Raw genomic sequence first — 17,510 nt, forward strand, 5'->3', positions numbered from 1 at the left:
AATAAAGGTTACTAGAAAGGAACATTAGAGCCTTTTTAAAAGAAATACTCTCAACAACCACTGAGCCAGTTTAATCTCTTGCTGCAAAGATGTGAAACACTAAAATACTTGTTTTAGCGCAAGCATTTGTGCTGTTTCTCTTGCTCCCCAAACGCAGCTCTGACAGCGCTCCCCTCTCTGCTGCCGAAAGCACGAGAACAGCTTTACAGATACCAGCGCAGAGCTCACAGGGCTCAAGAGAAACTGAAAACTGAGAACTCTGTGTACAGTTAAGGTTAAGCCATTATGCAATCAGTGTCTGAAGTGTTACTGACACTCTGCCTGAGCCAAATTAAGGTTTAACATATATTAATGGTCTTAAAAGTCACGTTTTATTTATTTTAGGTAGATGCCCAACCCTGGTGCTGCTGTTGGCACTCCCTTCGGGCTTGGGTTGACACCTGGCAGCAGCCCTACTGAACCCATCCCCGTTCCAAACAGCTTTTCCTGCACTAATCCTGGTTGTCCTCCCAGCCTGGCAAGCAGCTGTTTGGGCAATCACATGATGAACCCGTTCAAGAAACACTGATGAAAACACCCTACAAAAAAAGTAACTGCTGGCAAAATGAAGCCAAAGGAAGCAGCAGGCAGGGAACCACAGAATCATAGGATGGTTAGAGTTGGAAGGGACCTTAAAGATCATCAAGTTCCAGCCCCCTGCCACGGGCAGGGACACCTCCCACTAGTGCAGGTTGCTCAAAGGAAATTGCCTGTCCCTGTGTGCCCTCCCCAAGGGAAAACCCTGCCACTTCAAAATGGCTGGGCTCAGAGCTATGGTACCTACTACTGCTCTTAGGAAAGTTAAATGCAAGGGTTGTAAAATGGGTCAATATTTCAGAGATTCCTAGCAGGAAATGTCCCGAGAGAGGCTGAACAAGCCAGCTAGGTTTTCAGCTGACTGGTGCTTCTGAGACAGCCCATCCCACCCCTCTGCTCAGACACCACACGCTTCTGAACGCAGAACAGCAACCCAGGATAACAGAGCTATAGCTCCCAGTAATTCCAGTTTCTATTGCACGTTGGCATTTAACCCCCACTTTACAAAGCCACTTTACAAAAAAAGCAAGATTACTTTCTATACACTACATACGTTACCTTCCCCAGCTGCTGAATCAAAATAATTAAGAAAATGCTTCCAGTACCACCAGTGCAAAATTGTGCAGATCCAGTTTGAATCAACGCTGATGGTAATTTAACCAGAACGACTTTGCACAGAACTTACTATGGGAGTTCATGGGTGGGTAATGGGGAAGACTATTTTCTCCCAGAAGACCCTCAAGAACACAGTTGGCCACTCTGCAGTTCATTCACTGAGCATATATGAACTATAAATCATTAACCTCATGTGATTATATGATGAAACATTTAGCTTATTTTTATTATACTAATCTGCAAGCCATTAAACAGAATAATTGTTCTAAGAGAGTTCTCTCTCCTTTTATTCACCCAGCAAAGCTGTGCTCCATAAACCCCACACTAACAAAGAAGAGTCAAGGCATAGAATTTCAGAAACATTTTAAAATTTGAGGCAAGAACAAAAATTTGGACAACTTTTCAGAGCAACAAGCAGCAAGTTTATGTCAAAAGCCTTGCGGTACCAGTGTGTCTCTAAAGAGATACGGTCCTCAACAACACCACAGCACCCAGCAGAGTCACAAACCTGCAGTTTTGCGGCATCGATCATTGCTGGTACCTTTCGCTGAGGTTGGGAGCGAGTGTTTAAGGAAGGTTTCGCTTCACCCATAAAACATTCCTGTTGTGTATGTATCTCTCTGCACTCACACGATACACTTACTTCTAGGACACACTTCTTTCTACACCAATAAAGCCCACCCAGAATAGACACCGCCTTAATTTTAAAAAGTTTTTGAAAAACTAAGTGAGGCGAGAAAGAGCAGAGTTAAGTTCCAGACAAAATCCGCTCAAGTAGTTGTGAAACCCGGGACTTAACGAATTGGTGAAGAATAAACCAATAGGAGGTAAAATTCAGTCTTCAGCAAAATAGTTCAGAAAAACAACCGCTACCAAACTATAAGCAGTGAAATGACGCCCTGCACCGACGTCTCCGAGTGCCAGGACTGCACTTACCATGCCGTAGCCCATCATCCCCGTGGGCGTGGTGGCGGGATAAGCCATTACTGGTGGTGCCTGGGGTGAGAAACAGGGGTGAACTGAGAGGAGACGAGACCAGCCCCGCGCGCGTGGGGAAGACTTTGCTTTCTAAAGGGCCAACTGCAGCGCTCAGCTCATTATGGACACAGCAAAGAATAAATAGGATTTGCAGCCTTGTTTAAGAGCGTATCCGAATCAATTCGGACGGCACACAACACCTAAGCAAAGCTTTTTAGGCAAATCTGTAATTATGAATTTGCTTTTAACCTGTCAGGATTCTGGTTGACTTAACGGAACAACCACTCTCTCAGCAACCCCTTCAGAGGACACAGTCCGAGACAGAAGTTTGAGAGGAAAATATTCAAGAAGCAGAAGCATTTTTTAAATCCTGTGAAATATCTACTTATATTCCAAAATCAGAAGTAATGGTGCACAAGGAGCCTTAAGAGAGAATTTTGAAGACTGAAAGACCAATCTACCACTGGTTCTGCTGACGTTACAGGATTTCTTTTTAGCCAGAACGTACACACGATGGGGATTCTCCTGCCGTGCTTCCATATAAACTCGGCTCTAAGGTGACTATCCAGCTTGTGTTCCCTCTCACTCACCCCCTTACTGCAGCCAATTTGAACAGGTTAAAAGTCCTCTTAGTACTTTGCAGATAGGTTTCTGTTACCCTTAACCTAAGCTAGCTTTTGTGAAGTGACAGTAAGATTGCTGTCAACAGACAAAGCCTGGGGTGAAGCTACGTTTTGTAAACAACTTGGCAACACAGAAGTAGAAAAAAAAACAAAACACAGCTGATAACTTAGAAAGAAAAATACATTAAAGACAGTTCTTTGTATCCTAAGCATGTTCTCTGTTCTGTTTCATTGTCCACTTTATAAATTGGTATTAACTCTTACAAAGATAAACAACATTGGGTTTTTTTTTCCCCGACTATAAATTGGTGCTTATAAATATAATATTCTGGTAACTTGCTGTCCATCCGCTCCACCTCCTGTCAGCCTCCCCTTTCAGAAAACACAGGCTAATTTTCATACTGTTGCTGTGGGGACTACTATTCCTGACAAGACAAAGACTGTATGCATTTCTTGATACACAGATTATTGATACAGAAAAAAGGGAAGTGACAAAATATTAACTATACTGGATTAATTAAAGCAGAGAAATTGTAACATCAAGAACAGGACGTCAGCAAAGCTGCTGCTGAATTCAGTTCTAAGGTATCAGCTGCCTTTTCATAGATAGCACCCAGTGCCACTGGCATTTCAGTTGCCGTCGGAACAGATTTCCCCGATGGAGAATTACCTGGACTGTACTGTCCATGTATCCCTCACAGCTGGCAAAGCTAAACTCAAAATTCCTTTTTTTTTTTTTTTTGTTTGTTTTGCTTTGTGTATCCCCACCTACACACACACAAACACAGGCTGACTACACTCATTTTTTGAGTACTCAAGTATGGACCTACCGTCCTTTAGTTACAGGGTTACCCTGCGACAAGAACAGGCTACAGGGAAAGACCAATATCGCTGTTGACATAAAGCAAAAAAAAAAACAACCAAACAACAAAATCCTTTGAAAGGAAAGGCTGCATTCCTCAGAGAGCCAGCACAGGTTACCGCTTGCCCTTTGCAAACTGTCAGCATGGATTGGCTTTTTTAATGAGCATTAATGACATATTGGTCTCTCCCCACTAAAATAAAACAATAATAATTAAAAGAAAAAAAAAAATAAAAATCAAGATCTATCATAAATGTGGATAAAGTGCCAAGTGTGACAGAAGCCCGTGAGGTTTCATGCAGTTATTCAAACACAAACATTTTTCACCTTCATTCAAAATTCACCAAGTGCATTAAAGGCAGCCCAGACACACACCCCAGCTCTCCGGCAGCAAATGGTACAGTTTAAAAGCGAAGGAAAAAAAATAATCTCGGTATTTCCCATGCCATCATTCGAGTCAAGAGCCTGCAGACCACCTATGGAGTTTTGTGGATGCTTGGAAAAAAAAGCTTGATTTTTTGGCACACCAAAAGATATTTTTTTTTTTTTTTTTTTTAAATGAGAAATGTGTAAATAGCAAGAAGGTTATGAGATTCTGCAAGAGCAGTGGTTAATATCAGCATGCCCAGTCGATTGCAAAGAGGCTGCGGGTCGTTTCACTTACGTATTGTGGGAAGTGCATGCCATTCTGTATTCCCCAGGGAGAACAATTACATAATGCAATAACACTGGATTAGAAGCAAATACTTACACAACGGAATATACACAGAGAGCATTTTAGTTCACAAATACATTAAATGTTTTACCCCAACACGTTCTTGTAATTCAAGTCATTGACTGAGACAACAGACACCTGCGATACTGTCGCTGTTATTAGGTTTGTAATTGTTTTGCATAGTCCATTTATTTGGTATATGCCTTTTTTCCAAAGACAAGAAAGCCTTATTTTAAAAGCATATTTATTTAGCAAGCAGCAGCAACTCCACAATAAATAGACCAGCAGACGAAAACTAAATATTTTTTTTTCCCCATAGATTATTTCCTTTTCAAGGTTTTTATGTCAATAGAACAGTTTCACAGGAAGAGCAGTGTCTCAACAGCATCTCTAAATGATAAGAGCTCAAGTGTAATGACTTATCACAAGAAGATGTACGTACAAGACATGAGTTATTAAACAGATTCAAGCACATGAGGAAACTCCAACCACCAGTCAATAAAGCAGGTGAGTAGTTACGGTTTCTTCAACACCTACACACCCTCCGGTAAGGTCCAAACCCTTCTCCCTACGCGAGTGCAGCGAGACCCACGGGGGAAGAGGCGGTGGATCCAGGGAGAAAAACCTCTCTTTCCAAATCCCCACTGCTCTGTTACTGCGCTGTGGATCCAGCCTCCCCCGGCCGGTTGCAGAGTCAGATGCAATCAATCCTCAGGGGGAATGTGTTACCCGTTCTGTCCATGTGCAGTTCTGCGAGGCCTCGGGGAAAGGGCGAGTAGGATTCACATGCAGAAATGTCCTGTTACATTGTGAAAACTACTCGCACAGACTCTGAACCTCTTTGGGTTGTTGATTTTTTTTTTTTTTTTTTTTGGCTTGTAATTACGAACCCTCACTCTAAACCCTCGCCAGTGCTAGGATGAATACTATGAAGTCGATCACCAAAACTGACACACATTAAAAACAAGTGCACAGGTGGGGGCAGGAAAGCAGTAGTTACATACATTAGGAAAGCTACAGCCCACATCACTGCACGGACGCCTCTACGAGGAAATGAGAAGATTCATCTCTCGGCCCGTTGTAGGCTGAGCAGTAACATTATACGGACTTGACCTATCACTGCACCTGAAGAACATACTTTTCACTCTCTTGTAGGTTGCAAAGTGCCCCCTGGAATTCCCACTTTCACATCGGTTGACTGAAACTCAAAGGCTGCTGTCTTGCCATGAGAGAGGTTGGTCAAACACTACTAAGTTAACGCTAAACCTGCACGTGTTGTGTCACATCCCAAACTATTTACTGGAACCGCTCAGCTAAGGAAACCAAACCCATCCAGTGCCCATCCCAAACTGACTGCTTCTTCAGTTTTCTACCACCCTATTACTGCAGCTATCGGTCGCTTCCAAATTTCTCCATTCTACATCAGCCCGCGCATCTAAGTTGTGGGGAACTCATTATTTTAAAACGAGTATTTGCTTACCAACGTTGGAGCGTTCCATGCGGTTGTAGGTGCAATCTTGGGCTGCCAGTTGGAACCACCCGTTAGTTTCTTTTCACCTGGCTGAGTCCAGTTTACATCACTTCAAATAAATTTTTTTTTAAGAATCGTTAGAAAACAACAGATTTTCTTACAGAACTCCCTCAGATAAACAATATACCTCTTGGAAACGTGGGTTCATTTGTTAATGAAGCAGCTCATTTAGCACAGATGACAGAAGGTCTCACGACAGCTTGTTTTGGCCAGGAAAAGTAATGCAAGATGATCAACATGAGCCACCTCAGCGTTATCTAATCCCAGTCAAGCTCCCCAGTAGAGGTACGTTAGTCCAGTTGACTTTCCTTGGGGCGAGATAGTTTAGCTAAAAGCAACTGCATACTCCATTTCTGAGTGATTCTGGAGTTAGTGTAGATGGTCTCCATAAGCCTGAAATTCGTCAATCACATTCTCAGCTTTGCTGCCAGAGCAGATGTTGACCCTGCTTCAAAATCCACTTCCCTAAAGGTCAACCACAAGTCAGAGGCTGTAGTCTCATGATCTTTAGCATAGCCCTGCGCACTCCCAGCTCACACAAAGTATTTAAGGTGTGCTGAGATTACCTACAGCTACAACGAAACATTGTGATGATCTCATTTCTTAAATATATACAAAGCCTGGAAGGAATCGGAGACAAGAGGAGACCTTGCCCGCTGTTACCAGTGTCACCACCACTCAGCCTACAGTCACCTTCCCACAGCTCTCAACAATTCACTGTACCTTGTATGAAAAAAAACCCAAAGTACAACCACAAGTGTGCCCTGAAGGTTACCATTACAGTGTTACGCACAGGTTTCAAACTGTACTTGTACAAAATTCTATTATCAAGAAAATCAAAATGCTCAACTTATGATTACGGGTACTCACTTTTTAGTAGTTCCATTTCCAATGCCCAAATCTGTCACAAAGTAGAAAAAGATACTATTGAAACTCTATTCACGTCAAATAATTAAATAAGTATTTACACATTAGTGGTTCGATACTTACTGCCTACAAGGTTGGCTAAAGACGAATCCAGATCATCTGACACTAGTTTGTTGGGCGGTACTTTGGCAACTGGAAGACTCTGGTTTTGAGAGGCAACTGTTGGTTTTAGGAGACCACCAAGTTCATCAAAGCCTGGGAATGATAAATAGAAGATAAGTGATTTGAATGACTGGCCTCCCGTGAACGTCATGACATTCAATTAAATACACAAGTTCTAGACAATGGCTAAAATACAAATAATTTAACTTGGTAGTAATACACTAGACAAGAAGGATAAAACTTATTATGCCTCTTGATAAAGTAGGTATTTACTACAGAAAGGAGATTGCACTTTCCTAGTTTAACCTACGTGACACCAATTTTACATGGAATGGATTTGCAACGCAATCAAAACGTAAATCAAAATAAAGATTAAATATCTACATTATTTCAATCTTATAAAAATGCATATTTATTTCTCTTTAGCGGATCACTGGTTTGCCCAAAAAGAATCCGACGTCAAGAGTCCAATGTCAAAAGACCAGAAAATATTTCCTTTCCAGATGCTCAGAAAGAGTCCTAACTATGACTACAATCCAAATTAATTGTGTATCTTTTGATAATTTATCATTTTCCAAAATAATCAAAAGAGTAACGTGTAGGCAAAGGGCCAAAAATGTGTTGCACACAAATATAAAATTAAGATGTGACTTTAGCTCTACGTCTTCTGACCACGCTCTACAAATACAGGCTTCATTTCACTTGACAGCATGTAAAAACAAAGGCTCCTCGCTGTGTGAAGGTCGAATGCAAAAAAATATTTAAGTGAAGGAAATCAATGTAAACATTTCAGCAGGGTGCACGTTGAAATAGCGTAAAGGAGAATTATTTGATTACCAAAGAAAAACAGGATGAAAAAATTCTGCTACTGGCCTTTTAAAGTCATCTTTCTCCCCTTCAGCTGGAACACTGTCCCAGCGGTGTCAGTAAATACAGATTAAGAGATTTATACCTCGAAAATAAAAAAAAAAGTTGCAGGACATAAATCATCTACTTTAGTAAGTGTCTTACCACCAGAATCTAGGACAACATTAGAAGATTTGTTTCCAAACACAGACTCAAAGTCAACATTAAGGCCAGCTGATGGCTGCGGTTGAGCAACAGGAGATGGAGTGAACCCTGTGGGGGAAAAAAAAAAAAGAAAGAAGTTGAATGTTTTATAAAGCATTTCCCATGAATCCACTTTCTTTATGCAAGACAAGCCAAATAAATATGTAGATTATTTAAGTACTGCAGAAAGACTAAGGAATACCTCAAAAAAACAGGTTACACCCTGACCGAGAAGCACGTAAGAGAAAGAGCTGGAAGCAGTTTATTTGAAGCTTATTTGCAGTTCTTCCTCCAAAGAAAGGTTTTGTCTCAAAAACTGGGCAGATGGGCCATAAAAGACACTCCTCTGCCCCCCAGTTGCTAAATCTCTGGACTATTATTCACATCATCCTTAGCCTTTTACCAAATAACTACAACAAATTCACTGAGAAAGCAATCGCCTGCTTCCCCAGGAAAAGCAGCTGGCTGGGTACAGACTCTGTTTCAAGATGACCTGCCTGAAGGTTATTCCCTCCACGGTTCGTATCAGTTGAGCAGCTCCCATGTACAACTGGAGCAAGATCCGTATGGTCCCAAGACAAGCACTAATGCCTCTGATTAGACGCTTGTACTCCTAATAGGTTTTATAATGTTTGCTTTGTTATTTTTGGACACACATATTGCGGGAGACCACGCTTTGCAGTTAAGTTTCTAATAATTATGGCAAGATACGGGGAGTTAAAGCCAAGTTTTAATTCCCACTCTTGTCTGACCTTACTCCATTTGTCTCCTCCCACGTATCTGTAAAGCAGATGTAATCTGCTTATACACATTCCCCAAATACACAATTTTTTTCAATGCTTCAAAAATTTATGGCAGCATAAAGCATTGCTTATGATTTTAGGCAGTATTAAGTTGATGGTTCAGTAATGTGGAAGTGAATATCGATTTATTTCCAAAAGAGTTTTTTTTTAATGTTACATACAATCACGCACACCAGTCATGCATATGTGTGCGCGTGTACAACACCGTGATAGTCGGGCAATTACACAAGTCATCATTCCTTTATACGAAAAGCACCCCAAAAAAATAATGCCATCTTGAGAACTAGCTCTTCTGCTTTCTAACAGAAATGTTGATGCTGCGGAGAAATAAAAGCAACACAAATACTTCAAGCGGTAAAACACTGCAGCGAGCAGAAATAACTGACCGAGGAGACTTCTTGGGTTTCGTTTAGCTTGCTGTGACAGCACCTCCTTTCAACCCTAATGTTTACCTGAAATAAGTCACACTTTACCTGGAAAATTAATAACCATAGGATGTTATCCTTGAATGCAAACTTCACAGAAAAAATAAATTTGGATTACCTGTTCCTTCCTATTTGTCTTAAAGGAACATATAACTCAAAGCAGCCATCTCTTAAGAATTTAAACAACGTACGTTTCATTAAAAACAAAGGAAAGGAAAGAGCATACAGCAAGACATGGGAAGCAGTTAATGCGGGGAAAGGTAAGGAGTAACTAAACGAGGGAACAAAATGAGTATCTTTATGACAAATACACCATCAGGTTGTACCAAGCCATTTCAGAGACTGCACTGCGGATGGGAGCTCCTGTGATGGGATGTCCTGCAACTCTTAAAACCGTGCCTGTACCAACAGAAAACTTGACTTTCGATAGCTCATCTTTTCCTTTAGAAAATGGCCTAAACTGAAACAAGCTGAGTTTCCTGCTCTGAAGTTTTAGGAAGTTTCAAGCGTTAAGAAGCTAATGAGATAAGATGAGCCAGAAGACAAAATAACAGACAGGGCTCCTTTGGGTCAGCCTCCGGAAAAGATCAAATCCTACGGCTGGTATCAGCCACCAGCCCAGAGCACTGCGTCTCACAGGGGTGTTTTGAAAGGTGCAAAGGTCATTTTTAATAGAGTTCTTTCAAGAGAATAAACCAACAAGACTTGATAGAAACTAAACATCTTGCTTTTGGACACGGAGTCATACGTAACATTTAACCTTTTGTTAGATAACTCTAGCTTATTTCTATGCTAAGACACTAAGCCACAATGTGACTTTATGGTGCTTTTGAGAACTAACTCTTTTACAAACCATTTATCATAGAATGGTTTGGGTTGGAAGGGACCTTAAAGATCACAGAGTTCCAACCACCCTTGCCACAGGCAGGGACACCTCCCACTAGACCAGGTTGCTCAAAGCCCCATCCAGCCTGGCCTTGAACACTTCCAGGGATGGGGCATCCACAACTTCTCTGGGCAACCTGTTCCAGTGCCTCACCACCCTCACAGGGAAGAATTTCTTTCTAGTATCTCATCTAAATCTCCCCTCTTTCAGTTTAAAACCATTACCCTTCATCCTATCGCTCCACTCCCTTATAAAGACTCCCTCCCCATCTCTCCTGTAGGCCACCTTCAAGTACTGGAAGGCCGTTATAGGGTCTCCCCGGAGCCTTCTCTTCTCCAGGCTGAACAATCCCAACTCTCTCAGCCCATCTTCACAGGCAAGGTGCTCCAGCCCCCTAATCATCTTTGTGGCCCTCCGCAGAATTCATTCCAACAGGACCATGTCCTTCTTGTGCTGAGGACTCCAAAGCTGGACACTTCATTGAAAGTATTCCTAAACCTTGCACAGGAACAACACACTCTGTTCAACCTGGCTTAGACAGATTATCATCTGTCATGGCCTGGAGCCCATCTAGCAACTGTCAGGGTGGGATACCAGCACCGGTACGGGTTTACTAGACAGATGTTACAGCTGCACGAATGATTACCCAGCAATTTAATGCAGGGGATAGCTCTTTCTCACGTTCTGTCGCAATGTACTAGTTTAGTGCACTGTTTAAGAGTAATATATCAACAAAAATGCCATAAGCAGCAAGAACATCCCAATCCCTTTATTTTAAAAGCAATGGAGGAGAGTAAGATGTGAAGATACTCATAACATGCAAGTCTTTTGCGTGGTATGTAGCAGCATGTAAACCACAAGAGATCCTGAAATGGGGAGATACTCATTTCACATTTAGGTTAAATAAGCCTTAGGTTAGCACAAACTGAAAAAATATATACCGTTTGTGACAACACACCTAGCACAAGCACATGAATAAGAGTTGGAGCCGCTATAATAATGCGTTTCTGTAGCCAATAACACACCTACTGGTTCTAGGCACACGAGACATTGTATTTCTGTGTTTGTGGTAAGGCTGATTCCCGTTACCTACCTCCAAATAGACCAGCTACAGAAGAAGGCTCATTGCGGAAATGAGAAGCATTAGGGTAAGCTTGAGGACCACAAAAAGAATCTGATCAGGCATATCACACGAGAGAGAAAGCCAGGAAAGGAGAAGAGGGAGAGTTACAGAAAGAGAACCAAGATACACTGTTTATCCACTATTCAAAAATTTAATTTCAGGTCACTCTACATCCACATACATTCTAATAACACAGAACCAATGGAATGAAGTCAATACACATCAGACATACAGTAAGAAACAAGTTTACATTATTACTAACACAAAAGGGGAAAGCACAGTTTCAAGCTTACAGCTACACTAGGAAAAATATTTTTTTTTTTTTTTTTTTAAACCAAATGCCATGTTTTACACTCTTGAAGAAATGAGTGTAAAAGCTTCAGGGCATTTTTCTTATACCTGAAGCATAAGGATACAGCCCAATAGTGGATTCATATTTGATTGCCACAAAGGGATTTAGTTCAGTAAATGGATTGTAACGATCTAAAGAACCAGAAAGAGTTATTTAAAGCCCACATTCACGTAATCGTAGCATCTTGTTTGTACTACAGCTACAGCTGCATTTACACGTCACATATCAACCTGTCGGGAGGTCACACTTTAGTTCTAGCTGTATCTTTAGAGAATGAGACACTGGAAGGGAAGGCAATACATCGATGCCATCCATGTGCAGTGCCTTTGAGGCTGTTGTGGGATGGCACTACACAAATCAGCGAGAGCCACAAAACCCCACCAGGCTCCTTGTTCCCAGCCCTGCACTGCCACAACTTTTTGTATGACTGCAGAACAAATTACACAGAGCAATCTGATTGCACAACAACCCAACTAAAAAAAAGCTGTACCTCAAATGATCATTGTACATTCACATGCAGCCATACAAATGTTATTGGAAGCGTGGGAAAGACTGATTGGAAGCATTGGCCAGATTATTACGCAGCTTGAAGGAGTTGTCTACTACTGCCTCAACCAGCTCATCGTCCCTGGGAATTGTGGAGAGAAGTTCACAGCAAGAGTTCTTGGGCTTGAAGATCTTGCCTTGCTTTCCTTCTCTGCTAACGAAAAGCAAACTAATAAACCAGTTCGCTAAGGTGATGTGATGGATGGGGCTTTGAGCAACCTGGTCTAGTGGAAGGTGTCCCCGCCCATGGCAGGGGGTTGGAACTCGGTGATCTTTAAGGTCCCTTCCAACCCAACTCATTCTATGATTCTATGACAAAGTGCAGGTGGCATGAATATCTCTAAAGAGACCTCTTTATCTCTGTTAATAAGTATCAGAGAGATCAAATATCTCTTTGATATGAGAGTCTGGATTCATTCGTGATCAGTTCTAGTGCGGTTCAACCAGCAAAAAGGCTGGCCTGTTGTCTTTAAGCCTAGCTTTGCTTAAGAACAGAACTGACACATAATTCATTGATTTTTAGTTTATGAAAGCTAACTTAATTCTTCATACTGAAAAGTAATCAAATTACTACGTAGCTGCGCCAACAGAAATGTTAGAAGGACTTCTAACGTGACAGTCATGCTGAATCAATCTTCAAAAGGAAGATTTCAACAGTTTTAAAAAGGCAAGTCATTAGTTAATTGCCCAGTAGGTAAACAGTTTGAGCAGACCATGCACCAGAAAGCACATGGCTTCACCGGTTTTGTTAGTGTCGACATGACTGGGGGAAAAACACCCACTAACAAAAAAATTAGATTAACCTCCTATATTTGAAAAGAACATTTCAACCTGAGGTACAAAGAAGTAGCATTTTCTTTTCATTCTCAGGTATACATAGTATTTTACCTTAAAATTCCTAAGCACAGGAGACTTGGTGTAAAATTACACTCAAACAACTGCTTTAATTATAACTAAGGTCCTGGTAGGATCCCAACCAGTAGCCAAGCAAGGATTTTAACACCATTTTCACTGCACAATTACTAAATCAAGTTCTAACATAGCACTAAATGAGCCCCAAATGACCAGCTTTTAGTTTCTGAAAGGCCCCACAAATATACTTTAGAAACTAGAATAACGTTAAAATTTTTAGGAAACAGGAAATTAGTTTAAAATGGTACTTTACCAACAAACATTTCATGTGTGGGTGTCCTACTGGTGAAAGTAGATACATCAGAAGACACAGACAGATGAGCAGCATCGTTAGTTTTTGTAAGGAAAGGATTTAGGTTTGGAATGGCATCATCAACACTATCAACAGTAGCAGAAAAAGGATCTGTTCAGTTCCAGAGAGCAAGAGAAAGAAGAAAAGGGAGATGGATTTAGTTACACGCTGCTTCCTAGGTATAGGAGAGTTAGAGTTAAGAGGAGTCCAGGAAGTATAGTTTTCTCCTGACATCTCTAAACTTGGGATGACCTAGCTTATTGTTAAATTCTCAAATTCTCCAGAATTATCCATTCTCCGGTCAAGAAAAATACTACAGATATAACTAAACATTTACTTTTATTTTTTAAAAAAATTAATACCATCTTGGTAAAGTGTGCTTCTGCCATAGTGTGCTTTATACCGAAAGTTAGTACGTTATTCCTCTTTAAACACAATCCCTTTTTGCTTCACTCAGTCCTGTCCTGACGCTTGCAACAAATTCTCTGGAGCAGAGAGGGCCTCTTGGCGTAACAGAACCCCTGGTGCCACCAGGGATTCGATGCAGAACCACCTGGAGGACAGCTTTAAAAACCCGAACAAACAAAACCAATGGAGCTGTGCTGTTCCTTCTTCAAACTGTGTTTATGGATATTTTTTTTTCTGTTACTGGGCATCATGAAATTTTCAAGAGCTGCGAGTACACCAAGGTAACACACGGGATAAAAGCACTTCCCTTAACACCTGGGGCATCAGGAGCAACAAGCTTGTTATGGATATGCCGTTAGCTGCAAGCCAGCAAAAACCTCCTCTGCTTTGAGGGACAACAAGAAAATGTTCCTTATTCAAAAACCTGTCAGATCACAATGACCAATGAAGGAAACCTGGATCTACGTGGGTCGCTTCCCAAGGCACATAGGAGATTTCGAGGTTTCCTGAGGATGGATACAATTGCCAAGCTGAAATATTCCTGCACTCCAGGATCCAATAGCTGAAGAGGAGAGGAAAGGCAGCTACGCTAACTTGTTGACAGAAGGAGCTGTGGTTTAGCTGCCTGGCTTCAAAGCATATGAATCTTTGATGGAAAACTCAAGAACTCACTAGCGAGATCAGCAAGAGTCGCATCTAGCCCTATCTGATTTAGCACAGTGCCTAGAACTGCAACGTACTCTTCCAGGCAAACCCACTACAGAGAAATGTCTGAATAACAATTCTAGGAGAGATTTCTTGACTATTTCAGTTTCTGGTCTTTTTTTTTTTTTTTGAACTTGGTTACATTATAGATTTATCTACAGCTCTTGAGGAGGGTTGGAACTCGATGATCTTTAAGGCCCCTTCCAACTCTAACCATTCTATGCTTCTGATGTGTGCAGCACCTTCAAACTGTAAGTTACTTTCTCTCCCCGAATCTGACCTCCTGATTCTTAGCTATAAATCCCACACAGCTTGATAATGTGTAGATTTCAATCATACACAAGTTCTAAAGAAAATGAAATTTTAAAACTGTAACTGCATTATTCTTTGCAGGCTTAATAAATCCTTTCATTTTCTGCAAGCTCAAGGTATCTTATTTAGCGAGACTCGACTTCTCTCCCAAATTGCTTGGCTGAGTTGCAAGAATGAGTGAAGTACCTTAAAAAGCCTTTTTTCTAAATCATTCAGTCAGCAAAATGACAGTGTCAAGCCCTGAATAAAGGATAAGCAGAATAAGCTGATATATTAACAAAACTTTGTATTGTCTCTTGTCTGTTTTAGATAATATTACCACCTAATGCACTCGTGGACACCAATCAGCCAGTCACCTGAAACAGAGTCCCTGCTTTCAGGTACTTCTTAGAACTGTTGTCTGCTTTGAATTCTGCCCTAGGAGCTACAGAACAAACATCTGACAATAACACAGGTCAGATCACCCTTTAAGCAGCTCCTGTTTGCGTTTTCTATTGCTGCTTCACGTTCTTCTGACTCCAGTGGTTCTGCTTGCAATTAGAAAAAAATCCAAACAGTTAACTAACTGATTACTTCCACACTGATCCACTTGTTTTGCTTCTGAAGTGTAGGTACAAATTGAAAGCCGGCAAATCCACCAAACACGGCCGGGATGGTCTCCAGACAATCCCAATAAACAGGTCAGATAAAACGACATGAAAAGCTAAAAAGGACAGGAAGTTTTTAAACCGTATTTGTTTGGAACTAATATCCACTGGAATTATCTTACACACGTACTCAGCAGGAAAACTACTACATACAACTTTCTGGTTCCAAATCCCAAGCTCGGATATGGAGTTTAATGTGGTTTGACCAGTAAAACAATGCAACACAATTTATATTATCAAGATTTTCTCAGAAACGTAATCTTGTCTCAGACTCTTTGCTCTTCTGCCTCTTTCTGATTCTCTCCAGTGTGTTCAATCTTGTCCGAGTCTCAAAACTTGCCAAAAGCTAGTGACAAAGGTAACTACAAATTAATTGTGTTTGGGTAATTTATACCCTTGCATATCCAGATTTTAAAAATTGCTGTCTCTCCTGACAGCAACACCTCAACGTTTCTAAAGCCCAGTTTCATTCTTGCATACACATGGCATCTGTTTGTGTCAACGGAATCACTCTGCACCTTCAGGCTATCATTAGGAATTAATGATTCAGCTGCATTTAAGAGAGTAATTTGAATTTTGCAAACTTCTACCTTTAAGTTATCCAGTTAGAAGTATTTCACCTGAGAGAACAGCAACAAAGGATTTTTTGTTGCCATCTCTGACGGTTTGAAAAAGTCAACTGAAAACGTGCAATTACAGAACCCACCCTCCAGGAGTTTTTAACCTTGTTAGCTTTAACATTTTTTTGGAAGTGCAAGACAGAAGGCAGGAACCCAAATATAATGCCTTGGTAACTAATTATCCTTTTTATTACGTACTTAAGAGTTGTTGCGTAATATTTTGAACAGCAACTGGTTTTAGTCCATTGCCACTTGCAGCTGGTTCCAGACCCTTCTCAAAGTCACCGTATACACCAAATAGAGACATCAACAGGTCAGAAAATTACCTACGGGAGGGATGCTGTGCAGTGATTAGAGCACAGGACTGGAAATAGCTCAGGTGCCACTCTTGGCTCTGCCGCTGACTTGCCGTATGACTTGGGACAAGTCAGTTAATTGCTCAGATTTCCCCATCTGTAAAACGTGGAAAGCACTTCTTATCTACCTCACCTATGGGAAGTGAGCGTTCATGTCCGTAAAGCTGAAGAGGGTTGTTTTTTTATTTTGGATAAAAGGTAACATGAAAAATGGTGATCCCAGAATTTTAGCCTAAACTTTTAGCAGACAATCCGAAATCTTCACAGTTAATTAAATCGTAGAAGTGTTTAGTAAGCAGATGTATCAATGACTATCACTGAAGGCTCTTACCATGAGTAACACAACACTGAACAAACACAAACAGACTTTCAGGCTCAATTTCCAGATTAATAAAGCAATGCTAGATTGTGAAGTGACCTTCGAGAGGAATATAATTTCCCCTTCTATCTCTCACCCATGAAACAAACAGGGCAAGATGAAACAGAAGACATTTTCCAGAAAGCAAACAAGATGAGCCAAAACATTTTTCTCCATTTCTAAACTCTAAGCCTATTAAACATTGACATTTGTATGCATGACTCCATCTGCTCCTTGCTGCATCTTTCTCAAAAGATGCTCTGCTCAGCAGAACTACAGGACAAGTAAACTACTTTTATTTGGTTTTGAAGCTACCACATTTATCAGTAATGCCTTTTGTCACTCAAAACCGTGTGCTATTTCCCTACAAACAAGAGTGAGAAGGTACACAACACAGAAAGCACACAGCAAAAAGTAAAAAAAGAGAAGTAGAATACATACACTGCTTACTACGAAGACATGTTAGATAACTGGAAAGATGTTTAGGAAAAACTACAGCTCATAAAAAGAAATAGTGAAGTAAAATTTCAGAACAGGGTTACTCTGATGCCTACAAAACTTTCTGAAGCAGCAAGTCCCAAATCTTCACATCATAAGAGAAAGCATTTTTGCAAGCATCTGATTTATAAAAAAATAATAATAATCTGGAAATAGCCACATAGTTCAGGGGTTTACTATTTTATTAAGCATCATTTATTTAGAAAAATAAAAAGGAAACATCTTTATAAGAGATTTTTAATCCTCCACTAGCATAACCAACAGTGCAAGCAGGCAATATGTTACCTA

General features: G+C 40.7%; 1 protein-coding gene across 4 annotated transcripts in view; it reads right to left on the minus strand.

Moving 5' to 3' along the window:
* PICALM (phosphatidylinositol binding clathrin assembly protein) overlaps positions 1-17,510 on the minus strand; it is a 73,046-nt gene that overhangs the window by 9,405 nt on the left and 46,131 nt on the right. For 2 of the 4 annotated variants that reach the window (XM_074152813.1, XM_074152793.1), the window contains exons 13-17: positions 7,941-8,048; positions 6,891-7,022; positions 6,771-6,801; positions 5,850-5,949; positions 2,128-2,187 (exon numbers count right to left, since the gene is read on the minus strand). In XM_074152813.1, coding sequence (XP_074008914.1) covers positions 2,128-2,187; positions 5,850-5,949; positions 6,771-6,801; positions 6,891-7,022; positions 7,941-8,048 — 431 coding nt within the window. Of the gene's footprint in view, positions 1-2,127; positions 2,188-4,318; positions 4,343-5,849; positions 5,950-6,770; positions 6,802-6,890; positions 7,023-7,940; positions 8,049-11,186; positions 11,268-11,615; positions 11,700-13,279; positions 13,430-17,510 lie in introns of all 4 variants that reach the window. The other 2 variants (XM_074152783.1, XM_074152803.1) reach the window with 2 other exon arrangements.

This window comes from Numenius arquata, chromosome 1 (assembly GCF_964106895.1).
Source record: "Numenius arquata chromosome 1, bNumArq3.hap1.1, whole genome shotgun sequence".
In the NCBI taxonomy this organism is placed as follows: domain Eukaryota; kingdom Metazoa; phylum Chordata; class Aves; order Charadriiformes; family Scolopacidae; genus Numenius; species Numenius arquata.